The following is a 23,518-nucleotide window of genomic DNA, read 5'->3' as shown; positions in this document are numbered from 1 at the left end:
GGCTGAGGTTGCCCAGCGGGTGTCATATCATGTCAAAATAAATATCATTAATCTGTCCCCTCAGAACAATGAATAGGTGTGTTTTTTAATGACTATAATTGACTTGAAAGAGAGAAATCCAACAGCAATTAACTCTACATTACAATTTATTATGGCTAGTACCCTGTAATGGGTGCTGATAGATAGAAAAAAATTGGCATGCCTGACCAGCATTTAAACCCTGAACCTCTGGATAAAATAATGAATTTTTAATTCTGCATGGTCTTTTTGACTGAGTTCATCTTTTTTTCCATCTGATGGCAACACTGTTTATAAGGAGGATATGTAGAGGGTAAAAAATTTAGAATAAGACAAACATTAAAATATGTTTAATAGATAACCAAATATCTAGTTCTTAAAGGTAGTAAGTATGTAGATTTAAAAAATATAGAACAGCATTAAACCATTCAAATGAGTAACATAATGTCATGTTATTGTTCTTATTTTAAAAAGTATTTATTTTTTTTGTTCTTATTTTTTCTCTTTGATTGTCCTACCTGAGCTGATGTTCATGGATGTATTTGACTAAGGTAAAAAAGATTTGCTTATGTGGGTATATTATCTATTCAGTCATCTATTTCCATGATTTTTGATGCTTGAAATATGTAATGTGACTAACCAAGGTTAGGTATAAAGATATTACACAAAACAGTAAGGACATACCTTTTTAGGTTGTTTTTTTATAACATTACAGTAGTGAACAATGTAATAATTATGAAATTAATTTATTAATTGTTTTAGACATTTAATTAATTAAAATGCAAACCTGTAATATCACTTGGAAGGTGTGATTGTGATTTTACCCACTGTCTTAATATTTCAATATCTTCTTTCTTTAAGTCAGGATTTTTCTTATATTCCTCTTCAGTAGTTATTGGTTTTGTAGTTAGATCTTTTAGATTCATCTTCCCTTTAAATAAATAAAAATATTTATAATTAATATAAAATATATTTACCTTTTTACATAATAGTATCTATATCACGTATAAAATTATCATACATGTAGTTACAATGACTGGTTAAATTTATTTGAAAAATAGTTTGCTGATAGAATAAAAGGAAATTGATAATGTATAATTTAAATACATAATCAATTTTTATTTGATTTTTTAATTTATTAGTGATTTATACATTTTTTATGCTGGTAACAATAAAAAAAATTAATGTAAATAATTTAACAAATAAACTCACTTCCATTGAAAGTATCATACTGGTCACATCATTTAAAAGTCAAATATTAACAAATGTTTTAATATTAAATATGAGCATTTTCTCTAATTTCATTACAATATACATTTATAAAATGTAATTTCTGTTTATCAAAACAAATTAGTAACCACACTAAACTAATGAAAACAATGCAATGCAATGAAAACAGCTGATTCACTTATAATTGATGCTATTATTATAAACAAACCAGGACATACTGCTATAATAAATATTACACCATATCACTTTTGAATTAAATATTATCCTCTTTTATTAACCGAAAGTAAAAGAACAGTTCTGGTAATAAATTTTTTTGTATCATTTATGATACTAAAAATTTTAAGAAACTCCTATATACTGTTCTACTATATTTATTCATGACTTACTAATCTTGAAGTACAGAAAGCAATGCTTACAGTAAAATTGTGAAGCATTTAGGACCACTAAAATGTTTTTAATTCGTTTAAGTTCTACACCACAGTATAAATATATTGTCAAATACATAATCTTCCTTTTCATTGTCAGATGTAGTTTGTTAAATGATATTGTCTGAAGTTTGTCCTTGACTGGTTTCTATAGCAACCGATGTAAAATTATTTTTTTAATCATAATTCATTAAAATTTTAAACTTCACTTTGTCATATGATCTATAAAAAATATTATTGTTGTTATGCTAGGTAAAAAGTCTGATTAATAGTCTTAATAAATTACTGGTCTTTCCAATAAATATATAACCAAAATTTTCATTGAAATTAACACAATTCATTTGATCTTTTATGTTTTGTTTTTTGCTGTCCTTTTTTTAGAATAATTTTTTTCTAGAATATAATTTCTATGTATCTGTACAAAGTTGTAATAAAATAAAAAGAGTTCATATACTAAGTGTTGTCTGGGGGCAATGTCTGGAAGACCAGTTGTGAGTGGATATTTTTCCACTAGAAAATTATCTGTTCATACTGGGATTTGAAATTGGGATTCTGCTAGTTTAAAATTTATTCAGTGTGAATATTATAATTACACAATATAGAGAAAAAAAATTGCTACATGAAAAGGATATTTTTTTGTAAGTGATATTGTATTAACTGGTGCGATCATTAGTCATTATTAAATTCCAATAACATTTAATTAAACTTTAATCAAACTTTGCTTAATTTATCTAAAAAAATAATCTAAAAAACACTAGCTATGTACCTGACATTGCCCGGGGGTTATAATTTCTTCACAGGCCTACATACATTTATATTTTACACAAATTATCGCTAACTTTCCACGACAAATATAAATCTCCTGTGGATTCTTTCTGGTTGAATTTAACCTTTCATATCGAGCCTTCTTATTACCTACCCTACAATAGTATGATTTGAATGAAAATGCAAGGAGTTGAAGAAAGAACATATATTTTAAACAATATACATTGCAAACAATAACTGTCAATCTCCATGATGGAGCGGTAACGGCGTCTCCTTTTATATGGAGCTTCCAGATTCAAATCCCAGGCATGCAAGGTATTTTTCATACAAAATTTCCATTTCATATTCCCATGCACAAGCTTCCAGCTTATGGTGAACTAATCATAAAAAAAAATCTAATGCAGCTGTACAAAAATGTACATTTTAATTTAATTTTTAATTTGATTTAATTCTAATTTTTTAAATTAATTAATTACTCATACTGATCTTATCAAGAAAAATTGCTATCAAGAAAAAGACAGCCCTATACAATTTTCCATATTATTCTCAAATGTTTAGCTGTATAATAAACATCATTATTCTCAGAAAAAACAACTCTGAATGGAATGGAAGACTCTGAATGGAAAAAACTTAGCTGCTTTACATGGGTCAAAACCATAAGAAGAACTATGAACTTTTTTTCATTATTTTAATGAGAAATAAGCCTATGAAGTTTAGCAGAATTCATGTGCTGGGATACTCTTTATATAAAGGGGTGACTAAAGTGTAATGAACAATGGAATGTAATGGGAGAACGTAATATCCCACAAATCAACAGATGCTGTCATCTTGTAATTTAATACTCTTATTAGTGATACTTCAAAACTAACTGAATCATGCCGAATCATTTTCTATTAGTTGCCATTGTTATTGAGTCAGTACGCCTACAATAGGGACTCATCTTAAACAATGTGCATTGATTGAATTTTAGTAGAGAAAAAATTAAAGCTGTCATTCATCGTTGTCTAAAAGCGAAGTCTAAAGTGATCGAAGTAGTAATGATCGAAGTTGGTGGGGAAAAGATTTTGGTTTCAGAAAAGCCGGCCAGTAAACCAAAGATCTAGGATGAATTTCACAGTGGTTGACCGATTTCTATAACTTATGAGTAGCAGCAAAAGGAGATGGATGAATTGGTTCAAAATGGCCATTGCATCACACAATTCATCTCTACCCGGATAGGCATATCGAAATAAGTAGAACACATTATTGAAAACTGGGCTACCGCAAAATGTGTTCATAATGGGTGTCGTGCAAGCTCACAGAAAAGAACAAAAACAAAGAAAGGAATATCGTGAAATGTTACCATAACAAGGAAGATGATTTCCTTTTCAATAATGTGATGGGAAAAAAAACTTGGGTGCATCATTATGACCTAGAAGAAAAATGGCAGAGCATGGAATACCATAATCAAAAAAATTTTTAATTATTTTCTGTAAAAAAAAATCCTGATGGTGTTCTGAGATTCCAAACAGTGTACATGACTAACTACCTGGAAGTCTGGTTGACTGTAATTTTGTGCGATTCAAAGAGATGTAAGACACCTTAGGAGATATATATGTGTGTGTGTGTGTGTGTGTGTGTGTGTGTTGTGTTTGAAAAACCACAGAGCGATAATTCTACAAAATGATAATGATTGGTTATACCATCGGATGCAACTGCTAAGGCTCTTGTGAAGTTGCAGTTATATTATTATAATACAATTTAATTCCAGATTTTCCATACTCAACTGACTTGGTTCAGGTGATTTTCACTTCTTTTCTCAATTAAAAAGGGATATTGAAGGTATTATTTCACCATGGGACTGTGGTCGCTGTGGTTTGGATCAAGGAAATACCGCCAACATTTTTCATTAACAGAATAAGAAAACTGGTTCACTATTGGGAAAAATCTTTAGCTGTAAATGGTAACTACATGGAAAAATAAATGTAACCTTTTGTAGAAAATGAAATGTATTTTCATACCTTATTTATTTAATTTTACTAATTTTTTTTACTTGAAAGTTATGACTGACTATGCATTACATTTCAGTCATTCCTTGTATATTATTTATTTATTTATTTATTTATTGTAACAAATTCATAACTGATTTATTTTTACAAACAAACCACTTAGTAATACTAAAAAAAGTTTTAACACAAAAAGATGGTTAAATAATACAAAATATTTTTTGCATTTTCTGGAAATTTATTTGTTGATAGAGGTTTAAATTAATTGATATAAATCTCTCGATTAAATTGAAAACAAAAAACATACTATTTGATGGAATAAACCTATGACCTTTATTTGCAATGAAAGCAATTATTTATTACTGTTCCTGTTCACATAACAATGAATCGTTCTCACACAGTTTATTCCTTGGCATTCAAAAAATTGCGTAGTCAAGTCTACCCATAAAAAACTAATACAAAATTATCAACATTCTCCATTCAACTTCTCAAAATTTCAACAACTCTTGGGAAATGTTTTTAATCCAGAATTATTTTCTTCCTAGTAGATTTTGCATTGTGTTAAAAATGCAGATAATTTTTTATTACTTTATTTGTAATGTTATTTTTGCATTACATTAGCAGGATAGTATGATTTCTGTTTATTTATAATTAACATTGCTTTTTAATTAGACTTGTGTAGAGCAGCAGTAGAGGAAAAAAGAACATAGTGTAGATACTTTTACTATATACAAACATTATCAATCTTATGAGTAAAAATAAACATTTTTTTATTATTATTATTAAATATTCTACAGTTTTTATTGATTGTATATGGTATCTTTTAAATGAATTATCCAAATTGTGCATCACTTATATGTATTTCTAAGAACAGTGATAGTTCAATGAACCCAAAATCGTGGGTGTTTCATTGATAGAAAAAATTAAAATCAAGTTTTAATTTTATATCTTAACTCAAAGAACTTGGCCAACAATGTGATCAGACTATTCTACAGAGGGACAATTGTCATGTACTTTTAATAGACTAGCTGATTAGAATCTACTAACAAACTGATTAATAAAACATAGTCAGCTGATAGCTATGTAGTCAACAGAGCAATCTAGGACAATTAACTCCCCTAATGCTTTCATTTGGTCTGCCATTTATTGTTAAATATTTTTTACAATCTATTAAATTAGTTTGTAACATAACAAAAATTATGGTTTATTGATGAAAAGAGTACTGTGTTACCTAGAGAATTACTAATCTTTGTATTGTAAATTGCCTTATTTTAATTGTACTTTTCATTTATTTTTTGATTTGTACATACTATATAGGAACTGGTGAAGTTAATAAAGTGTAGTGAAGATTATGATGAGACAAAAAGAAAAGCAAGCATGAGGCAGAAACAGTGGAGACAGTAGTTGTGCCAGGGACCTGCTAACAGACAGAATACCACATCATGATGATGGCATACTATCTATTAAGGATATTCTGTTTGTCTTCTGGGTATTACAAAAATAATTGGATGAATAAATTAAGTGTTTTATATAACACAGATTTTTCCAACTTCTGCATTTACAGCTGTTGATATCCTTGCATAATTAGAATATCATTTTAATTACATATACATGGAAATACATAAATTGTAATGAAATAATTAACGAAAATTTAAAAAAAATACCCCCCAAAAAACAACCACACATATAAAAAATACCTGTTGTATGCCATTTTTTAATTAATTTGTGTACGCTACTATTTGCTGGGATACAGGCATTCAGAAATTTTTCTACGAATACTTGACATGATTATTCAAACGATCCAGAATGAATATAGGTATAGAATGAATCAACTATAGCTATCCTCTTCTGGATTGAATAAGGCATTTTACACAAACACAACTGCACTCACACTATAACTGCACTGCAACAAAATTTATACTGCACTGACCCTTATCCACCTGACAAATGGCATCAACAATCAGTAGTAATATATACATCCACTAGAAGTTGTGTGAGAGTCTTTCATAAATATTGTTGGTAGCAGTTTCATTATGGGTTCAGTTTTATGTTGCTCACTCTGTATTAAAATGTTGACTAACATCAGTAATGGTTCTCAAAAATAAATAAATTACTAATCAAGTGAGAGCTATTAGCTCCTCAAAACCTAACATTTAATGAGAAGTACATCTGAGATACAAATGATGAAGAAAATTGTCATATTTTGTAACAGCAGAAAATTGCTTGAGGTTACATGAACTACATGAGTTGCTGAAGCCTAATTTTTTTCACTTTTAGTTAGTATTATTATTTTATGGGTAAAGTTTAAAAAGGAAGTGGAATATACTGAAGGGAAATATCCCTTCAAGCATATCTTGCATAAAAATGGTTAATCACTGTTCTATTTTCTTTCTAATTTTATAATGAAAGACTCATATTTTACAATATGTGTACAATGAAAGCCTAAAAGTCTATTTTTATGGCACTGCTCTTTAATAATTTTTTTATAATGAAACCTAAGTTTTGGTACTGATTAAAATTAACTGAAAGTTTAAACAAAATTGAAAGGGTATTAACAAAATTTCAATTTTACTAAGGGGAATAAAGCATTTAAATAGTTATATTAAAAATTATTGTACATTAAGACTTTTTTTAAGTATAAAAATTCATCAGATTTAGGTAGTAAAATTGCAATGAGTGATGACATGTAGTAAGATACAAAATCAAAACCAGAGTGGAAAAGACAAGGCAGTTAACATAAAACACTTGTCTATCATGTTTAGATTATAAAGAACTTTAAAAAATTAAATATTTGAGTACAGTATATCAATTTATGGTTATAAAACATAGACAAAAGATAAGAAAGGAAAAAAATAGAGAGATCTTCAGAAATTTGGTGTTGTAAGGTTCAAAATGAAGAATTGTTTGATGAACAGGAGAGTAGAAAGATTAAGATGTATCATATAGTCAGACTAAGTTAATGGCCGGCCGTTATGTTTAGATATTTTAAGATTGGAAGTCTGGTATTGGAGGGATATGTGAGGATAAAACTTTAAGTGAAGGAAATAATTAGAATACATGAAATAGGTAAATTATGATGTAATAAATATGCTAAGATAAAAAATTCTACAGAATAGAAAGGAGTGCAAATATCAAATCAGCTAAATAATCAATGACTAAAAAAAATTACAGGTTTTTTTTTAAGAAAAAATAAAAAAAGGAAAAGAAAGTATGTATAAAAAACAAAAAAAAAAAAAAATGATGACAAGAATTATGATTAAAAAAGATATTTAATATTTTATAGTGTTTTATAAATAAATTTATTTTTAATTTCCCTTAAAAATTGTTTGTGATTAGTAGAAAAATGAACAAAATCAGGAATTTTAATCAGAAATTTGTTCAACGGGATTTGAACTTCAAGTGAGGTGTATTAAAGTGGAAAGTATTGTATTCATGTCAAAAATGGGTTATCGGGTTTATAGCAAATATTTATGTTTAAGGATCCAGTTAGTTCATCTAGATAAAAAAAAAAAATATTTTTACATATGTGCATTTGTATGTATGTTGTGTGTCAAATTACTTTTGTCTTTATATCTCAGATTCATCAAACCAATTTTTTTAAATTTGGCTTAAATATTTTCATATAAGAAATTTTAATCATATTAAGTTTATTAAGGGGGTTGGGTGATATTGTGAAAAACCAATTCTGATTTATTTAGAGGCATTTTAGAAAAAATATTATTAAAAGGAAATTTGTTATAATACATATATAAATAATTCAATTTTTGGACTGAAGTTTTATTTAGGATTATTGAAGTTTTGGATTTAGGGCTGCAGTAACATCTAATTGTGCAGCTCTCCTTTTGACTGCAATCGACTGAACCAAAAGCATTCAAAAAGCCCAAAACCCAAAATATTTGGATTTTGGACTTTTTCTTAACTGCAGTAATAAGCCCTATTGATACCTTTTCAGCAATATATCATAGATTATATTTATTTTCATTGGTTCCAGAGTTATAGCCAAATAAAATTTTAATTATTCAAGGGAATGCACAATGGTTCGAATCAGACTTCATCTCTTTTTTTAACTTTTTTTTTATTTAAATATATTGATTTATTAATAATTATTAACCTCTCATTAAAAAAAAAAAAAAATACGATGAATAATAAAGTCAATAACAAAAAAAAAGAATAAATATCAGAAGTTTTTAATGAAATAAAATTTTATGTACTTTTCATTTAAAAGAATGGGTAAATGTAATCTAATAGGCATACATGAAGTTATGTGTTGTCCACATCAGAGCTTTTTTATGTTACTTTGCTATATCTTTCTTTGGTTTAAATATTTTTCAAAACTTTTTTTAAAGTTTACGCATCATATACAGAGCTATCAAGAAATGTCTACAATTTTTTAAAATTATAGTCCCCAAACCTAAAATGCAGAAAAGTTTTTTGAAAATTTTCTTTTTTTAAAATAAAAAGTAGCTAAAGGAACTTTAACCAAATTTATTAAGCTTAACCCATGTATGAAAGTTTTTAGAAAAATCATTCTTAAAATTTATTCCCCACCTCTAAAAAAATACTGTTATCTTATTTTTTGCTTCTAATACTTAATTTTTATTATAAAAAAATATATTTTTTCAATATTTAAAAAAAATTCTCTTTTAAATTAATTTTTTTTGTTAGGAATCACTTCTTTACAAATATATATTTCCTAAATTTTCCCTATAGAGTAAGGAAGCCCCTAAAATCAATAATTTTTTATCCAAAATTTGAAAATTTTGATATTAAATCTTCTTTTGGTAATCATGACCTGGCTGGTGTAGCTGGGAAAGTCATGCAATACTTTGCCAGCTTTTTTTTTTAAATTTTAAAACCTTATTCTACTAAATTTACTAATTTAGATAATTGAATTTTTATTTTTTACAGGAAATTTCTGTGATGATTCCATTATTTCTAATAAATTAAGTGAAAAAATTATATTGTTTAAATAGATGATTTGAAAATATTTGTCATTTTTTGTCATTGTTGCTTGGTACTGAGTGTTATAGAAAGTGATAAAAAGTCTGATATCATTTTGATTCTTTTATTTTTATCAAGAAACAAGTTGTTTTTGCAGTTGCTTTTTTGTGAACTGCTCATTTTCATTAAGCATATTTTTTTATAGCCGTAATCCATATTTTAAGTAAATTAAATCTAAAAATAAAATATACTGTGAAAAATAAATAAAACATACTTTTAAAGCAACTGTTGTAAAAAGTAGAACATTATAGTATTTTCAATTATTCTTTAAATTTCAGCCTTTTTAAGTTGGTGCTAATTAAGGGTTAATACATTTTTTGACAGGTTTTTTAATGTGTGATTGAAAGAAAAATCAAACAGTACAATTGTTTACTTTGTAAGTAAAATTTGCTTATTTATAATGTTTTTACTTTATAAGTAAAAGAATTATTTTTTTAAACTTTATCTCATTATTTAAATTTTTGGATTTATATTTTGTATCTGTTTTTATTATTTTGTTAATCTAGTTTAATATTTAAAGTAATTGGCTATTTTTTTTTTAACCTCCAGGACTACAATTAGGTATTACTTCAGAGAATGAGATGAATGACAGTTTTTGTAGTGTGTGAAAATGCCATGCCTGACTGGGATTCGAACCCAGGACCTCCGAATGAAAGGCTGAGAAGCTACCACTCGTGCCACGAAGGCCGGTAGTAAACTTTGCTTACTAATTGTTTACTTTGTTTAGTAATTATTAAAATACAAAAGAGGATTCATAATATTTACCTTTTATTCCTGATGACTCACCACAAAAATTTACAGAGAAGGTTGTACGTGGTAATATGGAAATGTAATTTCTTTTTAAATATTAAAAAATAAATTAGAAAGATGAGATTAAATCCAACATGATTCTTGCTGTAAATGTATAATATATTTTTAAGTTGACTCTTCTACAGATCAAAAACTTTAACAAAAACTAATTATTAATAAAAACGTATATAAGTTTTAGTTTATATAAACTGTTATTAATTTAAAGTAAAATATATTATTGAAAAAAATAAATAGATAAAAACTTTTGTATCAGTACCAAGAAAGATCAATACCTCAAGATGTAACAACAAAATGACTTGTCTTACATTAAAATAAATTAACAATATCAATAAATGTCACACAACAATAACATCACACTCCTATAATACCTATCTGCTGCTGAAGAGAACCAGCAGGTAATTATTTTAACTGTCAGTAAGATTACACGGTAGTGAGCTATATACGTGTTTTACAAGGACATCTACTATCATAAGAAAAAAACCAAACAGTAATGTAACTTGATACATGTTAATATAAAATAAATAATTTAGTTGATTTAAATGCCAGCATAATGATTACAATTTAATATATATTAAAAAGCAAATTAAACATCTCTAATTGTTGCTACTTTAGATATGAGGTCAAGAAGAGATATGCTCAGGCTTCTTTTTATATCAAGTATCAGATCAGTTCATGTTTTTTCTTTTATTAACATTTAATTTTATTAACGTTTTAATTTCTTTTTTTGCTGCAGGTATAATTTATCAACAAAAAATATGTTTTTGTAAAATAATGCATTTGTCAGTACTTAGATACAAATAGTTATGTTTCTCATAATTTTTTCTACTGATTTTAAATGATTTTAAATGAATATAAATACATTATATATGTTCATTTAAATAGAAGGAAGATAGAATTTCACAACTTCTTTTATAATTAAATAGAACTGAATGGACCCAATATCTCTTATGAATTTATTTAAAAAGATATGTTCATTAAACAGAATCATAAAATAGAACATATTTTTAAAATTACTAAATGATTAAATTTAAAATTAATAGAACTTCATCTTCTTAAGGTCTTTGGAGCTAATTATCAGCTGTATCCTTGGTGCTAGGTCCATTAGAATATTTATGTATGTTGTTGTCGTATAGATAGGAAACCCCTTAAATATATAATCAAATAATATAAAATATTTAATATTAATATTATTAATTATTAATTAATAATTAATAAAAAAATTAATTATTAATTAATAATATTAATATTAAATATTTTATATTATTTGATTATATATTTAAGGGGTTTCCTATCTATACGACAACAACATACATAAATATTCTAATGGACCTAGCACCAAGGATACAGCTGATAATTAGCTCCAAAGACCTTAAGAAGATGAAGTTCTATTAATTTTAAATTTAATCATTTAGTAATTTTAAAAATATGTTCTATTTTATGATTCTGTTTAATGAACATATCTTTTTAAATAAATTCATAAGAGATATTGGGTCCATTCAGTTCTATTTAATTATAAAAGAAGTTGTGAAATTCTATCTTCCTTCTATTTAAATGAACATATATAATGTATTTATATTCATTTAAAATCATTTAAAATCAGTAGAAAAAATTATGAGAAACATAACTATTTGATATTTTAAGATTGGAAGTCTGGTATTGGAGGGATATGTGAGGATAAAACTTTAAGTGAAGGAAATAATTAGAATACATGAAATAGGTAAATTATGATGTAATAAATATGCTAAGATAAAAAATTCTACAGAATAGAAAGGAGTGCAAATATCAAATCAGCTAAATAATCAATGACTAAAAAAAATTACAGGTTTTTTTTTAAGAAAAAATAAAAAAAGGAAAAGAAAGTATGTATAAAAAACAAAAAAAAAAAAAAATGATGACAAGAATTATGATTAAAAAAGATATTTAATATTTTATAGTGTTTTATAAATAAATTTATTTTTAATTTCCCTTAAAAATTGTTTGTGATTAGTAGAAAAATGAACAAAATCAGGAATTTTAATCAGAAATTTGTTCAACGGGATTTGAACTTCAAGTGAGGTGTATTAAAGTGGAAAGTATTGTATTCATGTCAAAAATGGGTTATCGGGTTTATAGCAAATATTTATGTTTAAGGATCCAGTTAGTTCATCTAGATAAAAAAAAAAAATATTTTTACATATGTGCATTTGTATGTATGTTGTGTGTCAAATTACTTTTGTCTTTATATCTCAGATTCATCAAACCAATTTTTTTAAATTTGGCTTAAATATTTTCATATAAGAAATTTTAATCATATTAAGTTTATTAAGGGGGTTGGGTGATATTGTGAAAAACCAATTCTGATTTATTTAGAGGCATTTTAGAAAAAATATTATTAAAAGGAAATTTGTTATAATACATATATAAATAATTCAATTTTTGGACTGAAGTTTTATTTAGGATTATTGAAGTTTTGGATTTAGGGCTGCAGTAACATCTAATTGTGCAGCTCTCCTTTTGACTGCAATCGACTGAACCAAAAGCATTCAAAAAGCCCAAAACCCAAAATATTTGGATTTTGGACTTTTTCTTAACTGCAGTAATAAGCCCTATTGATACCTTTTCAGCAATATATCATAGATTATATTTATTTTCATTGGTTCCAGAGTTATAGCCAAATAAAATTTTAATTATTCAAGGGAATGCACAATGGTTCGAATCAGACTTCATCTCTTTTTTTAACTTTTTTTTTATTTAAATATATTGATTTATTAATAATTATTAACCTCTCATTAAAAAAAAAAAAAAATACGATGAATAATAAAGTCAATAACAAAAAAAAAGAATAAATATCAGAAGTTTTTAATGAAATAAAATTTTATGTACTTTTCATTTAAAAGAATGGGTAAATGTAATCTAATAGGCATACATGAAGTTATGTGTTGTCCACATCAGAGCTTTTTTATGTTACTTTGCTATATCTTTCTTTGGTTTAAATATTTTTCAAAACTTTTTTTAAAGTTTACGCATCATATACAGAGCTATCAAGAAATGTCTACAATTTTTTAAAATTATAGTCCCCAAACCTAAAATGCAGAAAAGTTTTTTGAAAATTTTCTTTTTTTAAAATAAAAAGTAGCTAAAGGAACTTTAACCAAATTTATTAAGCTTAACCCATGTATGAAAGTTTTTAGAAAAATCATTCTTAAAATTTATTCCCCACCTCTAAAAAAATACTGTTATCTTATTTTTTGCTTCTAATACTTAATTTTTATTATAAAAAAATATATTTTTTCAATATTTAAAAAAAATTCTCTTTTAAATTAATTTTTTTTGTTAGGAATCACTTCTTTACAAATATATATTTCCTAAATTTTCCCTATAGAGTAAGGAAGCCCCTAAAATCAATAATTTTTTATCCAAAATTTGAAAATTTTGATATTAAATCTTCTTTTGGTAATCATGACCTGGCTGGTGTAGCTGGGAAAGTCATGCAATACTTTGCCAGCTTTTTTTTTTAAATTTTAAAACCTTATTCTACTAAATTTACTAATTTAGATAATTGAATTTTTATTTTTTACAGGAAATTTCTGTGATGATTCCATTATTTCTAATAAATTAAGTGAAAAAATTATATTGTTTAAATAGATGATTTGAAAATATTTGTCATTTTTTGTCATTGTTGCTTGGTACTGAGTGTTATAGAAAGTGATAAAAAGTCTGATATCATTTTGATTCTTTTATTTTTATCAAGAAACAAGTTGTTTTTGCAGTTGCTTTTTTGTGAACTGCTCATTTTCATTAAGCATATTTTTTTATAGCCGTAATCCATATTTTAAGTAAATTAAATCTAAAAATAAAATATACTGTGAAAAATAAATAAAACATACTTTTAAAGCAACTGTTGTAAAAAGTAGAACATTATAGTATTTTCAATTATTCTTTAAATTTCAGCCTTTTTAAGTTGGTGCTAATTAAGGGTTAATACATTTTTTGACAGGTTTTTTAATGTGTGATTGAAAGAAAAATCAAACAGTACAATTGTTTACTTTGTAAGTAAAATTTGCTTATTTATAATGTTTTTACTTTATAAGTAAAAGAATTATTTTTTTAAACTTTATCTCATTATTTAAATTTTTGGATTTATATTTTGTATCTGTTTTTATTATTTTGTTAATCTAGTTTAATATTTAAAGTAATTGGCTATTTTTTTTTTAACCTCCAGGACTACAATTAGGTATTACTTCAGAGAATGAGATGAATGACAGTTTTTGTAGTGTGTGAAAATGCCATGCCTGACTGGGATTCGAACCCAGGACCTCCGAATGAAAGGCTGAGAAGCTACCACTCGTGCCACGAAGGCCGGTAGTAAACTTTGCTTACTAATTGTTTACTTTGTTTAGTAATTATTAAAATACAAAAGAGGATTCATAATATTTACCTTTTATTCCTGATGACTCACCACAAAAATTTACAGAGAAGGTTGTACGTGGTAATATGGAAATGTAATTTCTTTTTAAATATTAAAAAATAAATTAGAAAGATGAGATTAAATCCAACATGATTCTTGCTGTAAATGTATAATATATTTTTAAGTTGACTCTTCTACAGATCAAAAACTTTAACAAAAACTAATTATTAATAAAAACGTATATAAGTTTTAGTTTATATAAACTGTTATTAATTTAAAGTAAAATATATTATTGAAAAAAATAAATAGATAAAAACTTTTGTATCAGTACCAAGAAAGATCAATACCTCAAGATGTAACAACAAAATGACTTGTCTTACATTAAAATAAATTAACAATATCAATAAATGTCACACAACAATAACATCACACTCCTATAATACCTATCTGCTGCTGAAGAGAACCAGCAGGTAATTATTTTAACTGTCAGTAAGATTACACGGTAGTGAGCTATATACGTGTTTTACAAGGACATCTACTATCATAAGAAAAAAACCAAACAGTAATGTAACTTGATACATGTTAATATAAAATAAATAATTTAGTTGATTTAAATGCCAGCATAATGATTACAATTTAATATATATTAAAAAGCAAATTAAACATCTCTAATTGTTGCTACTTTAGATATGAGGTCAAGAAGAGATATGCTCAGGCTTCTTTTTATATCAAGTATCAGATCAGTTCATGTTTTTTCTTTTATTAACATTTAATTTTATTAACGTTTTAATTTCTTTTTTTGCTGCAGGTATAATTTATCAACAAAAAATATGTTTTTGTAAAATAATGCATTTGTCAGTACTTAGATACAAATAGTTATGTTTCTCATAATTTTTTCTACTGATTTTAAATGATTTTAAATGAATATAAATACATTATATATGTTCATTTAAATAGAAGGAAGATAGAATTTCACAACTTCTTTTATAATTAAATAGAACTGAATGGACCCAATATCTCTTATGAATTTATTTAAAAAGATATGTTCATTAAACAGAATCATAAAATAGAACATATTTTTAAAATTACTAAATGATTAAATTTAAAATTAATAGAACTTCATCTTCTTAAGGTCTTTGGAGCTAATTATCAGCTGTATCCTTGGTGCTAGGTCCATTAGAATATTTATGTATGTTGTTGTCGTATAGATAGGAAACCCCTTAAATATATAATCAAATAATATAAAATATTTAATATTAATATTATTAATTATTTTATTAATATTAATAAAATAAAAAAATTAACATGATAAAATATTTTATCATCTTATTTTTGAGAGCAATATGTTTTTTTATGTGATTTTGTTAGCTTGCAAATTTCATATTGTTCAAGTATGTTGAAATCTTGATTTTTATGCATTATGTACACAATTTTCATGTTTTGGTAATATCTATGAAAAATTTTCCTTTAAACGTTTTGCAAAGTATGTACATTCAGCATTTAACCTGTATGGTGCATACAGCCTGTCCATCCTGACCCCCTAAGGGAAAGACAGCCTTTCTTATAATGATTTTGTTTGCCACACTACCTCAGTGTTGATAAACCAGAGGTTGTCTTACCCTCAAACACTGATTACATATCACAGTTGTCACCTAGATCTTTGTCAGGATGCTAGTGATGAATTGCCGCGGTAAACATTTTCCTCAAAGTGTTTTGACTCAGCTTTTGCCTTAGCTGTAGACTTCTTTGGATATGTTTGCTCTTCTGTCCTACTTTGTAGATCAAACCCTCACAACCATTTAACTGAGTTTACAGAAGTGTGATCTCTGCGCCCCGCTCTAACACCAAAGAATACTAATTAATTACTCATCAAACAAACTTTAAAAAAACTAGACTGCAGTGACAAAAACTTTAAATTGAGTCTGACAATATCAAAGGTCTTACTTTCATACCTCATAAATTGTTGACTGCAACTGATCATAAATTGGGACTACAACTGCCCCAGGTGCACCATTTAATTAATTAAATGATCAAAGTATATCACAGCACATGGTAATTATACAGCCTGTCCAGTATAATAACAGGAAATATGTACAAAAAAAATTAGCTATAACATTCAAATTTTAAAATAGCACATAAAAGGGAAAATCTTAACATACTTTAAAAATATGATATTTATAAACAAAAAAAAAAACCAAACAAAATGACAAAAAACATTAAACAAACACAATGTGTATACAATGTATTATTAGATTTAGTAATAGAGGGATTTCCTAAGTTATTTTTAAGAGAGATGCCATTAACAAAAAAAAAAATTTGATGATGGAAGAATCAATATCAAGAAGTGTAAGATATAGAAGGTTAATAATAATAATTAAATAACTAATTTATTTTGAGTAGTACTAATTTTATTAATTAACATACATGAGGCAAAATAAACTACTACACAATAAGATTTATTTTTGATTTTACAATGTAAATAAAATAATTTTTAATATAATAAACATCATATTTATATGTCATCATATGTCATTTTTTACATACTCATAGAAGCTTGTTTAACAACATGCTTATGAGTTATGTAGAATGAATTCACACTACTTTTCATTGTATATACAATGTGTTTATATTAATCAAAAATAGATGAAAATAAACATACTGTAACAAGACCAGTGTAACGGACCTAACCGATTCATTCCAATTATGAAAAAATATTTATGAAGGAATCCAGAAGGGTACTAAAAGGGATCCTTTTCTCAGGCTAACAGATCCGTTTAACAATCGTTCTTTGTAATACTGTCAATGCCACACCTCCAACAACTGTTGTTTGACTAGAAGGGTTACCGGACCGTAGTAGAAATTCATGGAAAAATATAAGGGATGATGAGAACTTTAACATTTCAACAGAGTATATAAATACTGCTCGAACCAGTGGGACAGTCAGTATGAAGTGAGTATAAGTGACTGCTGCGATTGTGAGAGAGCGTTATTAGTTAGCGTGCAGTAAAAATGTGTAAATACTATGTCACAAGCATTCCAGTGTGGACAGTGCGTGAGTGCAGTAAGTTGTTTGGTGAGTTATGGGTAGAAAGTAAGTGAAAGTGACAATATTAAATTCATTCATAAATAGTATGCTAGTCTTAGTGAAAACAGGAAAGGTATTTACAGTGAAAGGAATTGTATGAACTTTAGACTTGTCAAATCTTATCTTGTTATTAATGCAATATTAGGTGTTAATACTAGTGGTCATTGTAATGTCTTTAGTCAATTGGACTGTATTCTGTTTTTATGATTTAACTATTTTTAAATAAATCCTGTCCTTATTTGAAATACTATTTTGTATGTAATTGATTATTTTTATTGTTATTATTATTGATTTGTCTTATTTTCTATGTTCTTAAACTAATAAATTGTATTTATATAAATATTTTTAACTGTTAGTCTCTCAATATCCTGGTCAAGTCACGAACATGCGACAATACATAAGTTTATCAAGTGGTTTATTAATTTTATTATTATCACTCTTGAGTCTTCTCTTTCTTGTTAACCTGTAGGTGTATAAATCGTCCATGATCCTGCAGGCTGTATCGTCTGCTTATTTATCATTTCTTAGATTTATATTTTATTTCTGCCTTGTTTAATAGTTATATATTTTGAATGCATAATAATTCTGAAATCACCATGTATTTATTCTATCTAATCTATCAAGTTAGATTTCTCTAATTCTTCAAAAAATGATCCATCAACAGCTTGCAATTCACTCTTCATCCATTCTTTAATAAATATCATTTAATGCATCTTGTACATTTTTCCAGAAGCTTTGGCTTTGGAACCTTGAGAATATATTGGTTACTTATGCTATTATAAATAATAGAGCAGTGAAAAATGTTACTGTGTATTTTTAAAAACAGAAATGGGAGGCTAAATTAAAGGATGTGTAATCAGCAGAAAGGATTAGCATGTTAATGGAAAATGCATATTAATATCCTGCAAAATTACAGTAATTTAAAGTAGGTGCGGGTACTACATTACATCATTTAAGGTGACTCATAATTCATTTCACTTTTAAAATTAACTTTTTTTGTATTTACTTAAAGAAAATGTTCTTACCTGTACAGTTAAAAAATGAATCTTCTCTGATATTTATAGGGATGGAAGGACTAAAGGAACCACGTAAATCTTGATTAAAGTAGAAGATAAAATCATAATTACGAAGTAATAAAAAAGAAGTGATTTAAGTGCAATGACTAAAAATAATCATTTGTATAAATAGATAAAACTTTTTACATTAAATAACAATTCAATGATAACAATAAAAAAAAATAAATAAAAAATATGAAAAAAATCAGAAATTATTAGTGAAATAAAATTATTTGTACTTTTAAAAGTGTGTATATGTAATTTAATAGGCGTACAAGGAAGTCATGTGATGTCCACATCAGATTTGGTGAAACATCTGATTATTCTTGAGTATAATTGAATATTGCGTGTAAGTATTTTACGGTGAAGACATGTAAACAGTGTACTATTCACAGACACAATATGGTTCAAATCGATTTGAACTTACTTGGTTCTTCATTTCTTCAGTGTAAATACGTAATTTTTTTTAAATTTATGCATTTGTTTCAGTCTACTTGATAAATATTGCTATAAAATTTAGTAACCTTCCCCTGTCTGGTTTTTGTTTTCATTTTGTTGATGGTTACATCATAATTTTTAAAAAAAACATACGTAGTATTAGATAGATATATGACTTACATTTATTTAAAGAGTAGTAAAGGGACTTTTACTCTATACTAATATTTCAGGTAAGATTGTTGAATTAATAATTATATAAATATTTGATGTTAATAAAAACTAATATTTCAGCAATTGTGTAACTGTCCATTTATTAAATAATTGGAGGATTGTATCTCACTTTCAAATGAAATAAGCTTAAATGAAGTGTAGAAAAAAATGTTGTATATAATTTAATAGACGTACAAGGAAGTCATATGGTGTCCACATTAAATTTTTTTTATTTGTTATTTAAAAACTTGCTGACAGACTAATATTGTTTGTATAAAAGAAAATCTTTTAAATGGATCAGAATTTTTATCAAAACCATAATAAGATTCTTTCTCATACACTGAAGTACTGAATTAAACAAAAACAGATCTACTGTATGGTTTGATAGTGCAGGATATTGATATTTTTCAAAAATAAGTGCACATGTACATATATATCGAGGGGTGTCATTAGCACCCCCTCTGGCTAGTATAATGACTTGACAGAGAGGCGGTAACTCTACCTCTGTAATCTTTAAAATAGGGTATTTTGACTCCTTCCGTATCTTCAAATTCATTGTATAAATAAATAAGAATGATGTGTTTATGAATGATTATGTTTAAGAATCCTAAATAAAAATTTAATCTTATGCGTAAAACAGTGTTTCAATTAGCATTCTTGTTTTCTTATTGGAACTCATGAAAGTCCCACAGTAATTTCTATAAAAATATTCAGACTTCAGAAGTGGTCTGACTGAGATCATCTGATACTGATCAGTCAAGAACGATTCAACCAATTTAATCAAATTTTAACATGCATATTTAAATTTCAGTGAAACTGATGTAGTGGTTTGGAGATTTTTGAGCCTCAAAATTTTATATTTTGGCATATAATATATATATATATAACACATCCTGACAAGTAGTTTTTGTGATTTACTTATATTTGTGATTATTTATATTGAACTCTGTTTATGCATACAACCACACTTTTTGCAAACCATTTAAATACTAGATCTCAATGAAAGAGATGTGATGAACAAACTATATTACAGATTATTTTTAAATAGTATTCTTAAGTGTTTCGTATCATACTAAATTTATCCTGTAGGATTCGTTGTAGGATAAAAACAATATGTTTTGTATTAAAAAATGGAATCGACCAAGTAACCCACTTCATTATTCAGAAAATGAACACACACACACACACACACACACACACACACACACACACACACACACAAATATATATATATATATATATACACACACGAGTATATAATATTTATGGATCCAAAATGGACATCTGACAGCACATTTTTGTGTGTTTCTGAAGAAGCCCCATCAATAAATGGGAATAGACTTAAAAGATATTTCACAGTAATGACAATCTTAGCATTTAAGACGAGATAGTCATTATTAACTGGAATCCCATCCAAGCGACTAGCAGTGTTATATTTATCTGAGAACACAATACATCACTTTTATCTAAATTTAAAATTAAATAGTTCCAGTTCATTCAGTGAATACTTTTGGAATGCTAACGTATAATTTTCCTATAAAAAAAATGTTGTTTAATAACAATGAAAACATATCGATATATGCAGTTATAGTAAATATTGCTCTAGTAAATATTATTTTCTTTTAACATCCTTATTTCAGTGATTGCTAGTACGGGAAGAAAAAATATCACCTTTTTTTTTTTTTAATATTAAATTTAAAGTCTATCAAACAAATAAAAGTATGATAAAAATATTTTATTACCAGGTTCAGTAATGCGAGTTTATTTTTCTACAGTTTAATTAAATGTACAGCCGATTTAAAAAAAAATTATGTTTTACATGAGACCATAAAGATTTATTTTTATATGAACATAAAAATAAATGGGTACTTTATTCGAATACCGGCGCCACCGTTTCCTTCAAATCGGTGGCTTTTTCGAACGAATTTTTTTATTTATTGTAAATTTACGTATTTCTGCATTATTTCAACTTAAATATCAGGAAAAGTTACTTACTGACACTGTTTTTTTCTGTTTGGCTTCGAAAATCACCGTAAGCTATTACTTCAGAGGATGAATGGATGATATGAATGTATGAGGAAGAATGAATGAATGAAGTGTAGATAATTCTTCAGAGGATGAATGAGGATGATATGTGTGAGTGTAAATGAAGTGTAGTCTTGTAAATTCTCAGTTCGACCATTCCTGAGATGTGTGGTTAATTGAAACCCAACTACCAAAGTACATCGTTATCCACGATTTAGTATTCAAATCCGTATAAAAGGAACTGCCTTTACTACGATTTCAACCTTAGAACTCTCGACTTCGAAATCAGCTGATTTACGATGATGATTTCACCACTAGACCAACCCGATGGATTTTACTTAATGACTGCTACCTATCAACTACTGGCGGCCAGCAATCCCTTATTGCATCGGATATTTTCTGGAACGCATTTTCGTCCCCTATTATGCGACGCCACAAGAATTCAGCGAAGACTCCACGTGATGCATGCAGTTCCCCTGTAGTTTTTATTCTATCATTTCAACGATCCCAACGAGGGTTCAGTGGTTTGAGTATAAGTACCGCTGTGAGGATTATGAAATTATACCGATTATTCACAACATAATGGCGGAACCCTTCTGTTTCCAGTGCATCGGTTTGGTACGCACACCAGAAATCCGAGTACAATTTGCTCCCGTCATTAACACTGTGTTTGATAGCATTCAGTAGGGTTTGAATCGATCTGTCAGCAACTTTCACAACGAAACACTCGCCGTTTTGACGTAAAATGCCGATGAAAACCCACTGTTGTGGATAGACGCGACCAGCATGATTTTCCGCCTCGAGAACAGCGTTTCATCGATTTCGACGATCAGTTTATCAGTTTCCCCTGATTTTACCTCGTCTTTGCGGTTCAATATAGTTGACACACATTTCTCTAATGAAATTATTCTAGTCGACCACTATACTCAGAACCGTACCCGATTCACAATGACTTGATAGTTCGAATTCCCAGTTATATAGAAAACCTACAATGGTAACGAAACTGGGATTCGAATTTTTCACGTGGCTGACGGTCACGTGTCTGTCATAAAGTAGGTTTATTGCAAGGCTATACAACATCAGTTTCATAAAGACGCACAGCGTGTCAGTTGCGACATGTTCTAGTTCTCGCAGAATGTCACGGAATTCCAGGAACTCATTGGAATCGTGTTCGTCACCCGGGAAATTCCTAACATTCATGTTAAACGTCGGTGGCGAAATTAAACTGTTTTCATGATAAATGCACAGAACCGACTCTAGGTAAAAGGCTGTAATACATTGTATACATACAGAGTTGAATTTAAGTAATTATGATCAGGAAACTTACTCTTATTTTATCCTTACTGCTCGAGACGTTTAGTCCTTAAGCATTCTTATATTGTTAAAAAGAAATAAATTGGGTATTTTAACAAATAATCACTGGCACCGGTTTTCGTTAAAAGTTGAAAAATATTTTTGTAGGAATAATATCATTTACGACTAACCCAGAATTTAAACGTATTTGAAGTGTTTAGATTAAAAATAGGATATATTTTAATTATATATCTTGACTGTTATAACTAACAAACATTGTCAGTCTGGTTTGTGATTAGAAGAAAATCCGTAGAATAATATTAGACAGTAAATTATATTTTTATTTAAAGTATTTTTTTATACGGTTCTAAGAATAAAAAAGAATTTCATTCAAATAGAAAATCAGTTATTAAAAATTTAATTGACAAAAGATGACAGTTAAGTAATAAAGTAAAAGAAAAAAATTAATATATTGTTTCATTCACCAAATCAAAGTATGTTACATACGTAATATATACTTCTGCTTCATATATTTCTGCTTCCTATGCCATATAAATGTGTGTAGTAAATTGATAATGTATACTCAATGAAGCAATAATAAACAAAAATTGTAAACAATCATGTTGAAAAAAAATTAAAAATTTAATCTTGCCAGTCATTTGGTTCAGCAACGTATTGATGTATCAAATATTGTAAGTTTTATTCCTGTATTTTGAATCGGTAATTAATTATGTATAAGCAAAAAGGTTTTGCACGATTAAAACTTTAAAATTAAGCTAAGTTAAAAAGGC

General features: G+C 27.1%; 1 protein-coding gene across 5 annotated transcripts in view; it reads right to left on the bottom strand.

The window, feature by feature from the left end:
- Positions 1-23,518, bottom strand: part of LOC142330560 (alpha-tocopherol transfer protein-like) — a 75,793-nt gene that overhangs the window by 15,813 nt on the left and 36,462 nt on the right. For 2 of the 5 annotated variants that reach the window (XM_075375917.1, XM_075375921.1), the window contains exon 2: positions 806-949. In XM_075375917.1, the coding sequence (XP_075232032.1) occupies positions 806-944 (139 nt within the window). In that variant the 5' untranslated portion in view covers positions 945-949. Of the gene's footprint in view, positions 1-805; positions 950-10,189; positions 10,633-16,240; positions 16,460-23,518 lie in introns of those variants that run through there. The other 3 variants (XM_075375920.1, XM_075375919.1, XM_075375918.1) reach the window with 3 other exon arrangements.

Source organism: Lycorma delicatula, chromosome 9, assembly GCF_047948215.1.
Source record: "Lycorma delicatula isolate Av1 chromosome 9, ASM4794821v1, whole genome shotgun sequence".
Lineage (NCBI taxonomy): Eukaryota > Metazoa > Arthropoda > Insecta > Hemiptera > Fulgoridae > Lycorma > Lycorma delicatula.
The sequence above is the reverse complement of the archived record's forward strand: the minus strand, read 5'-3'. Positions and strand labels throughout refer to the sequence as shown.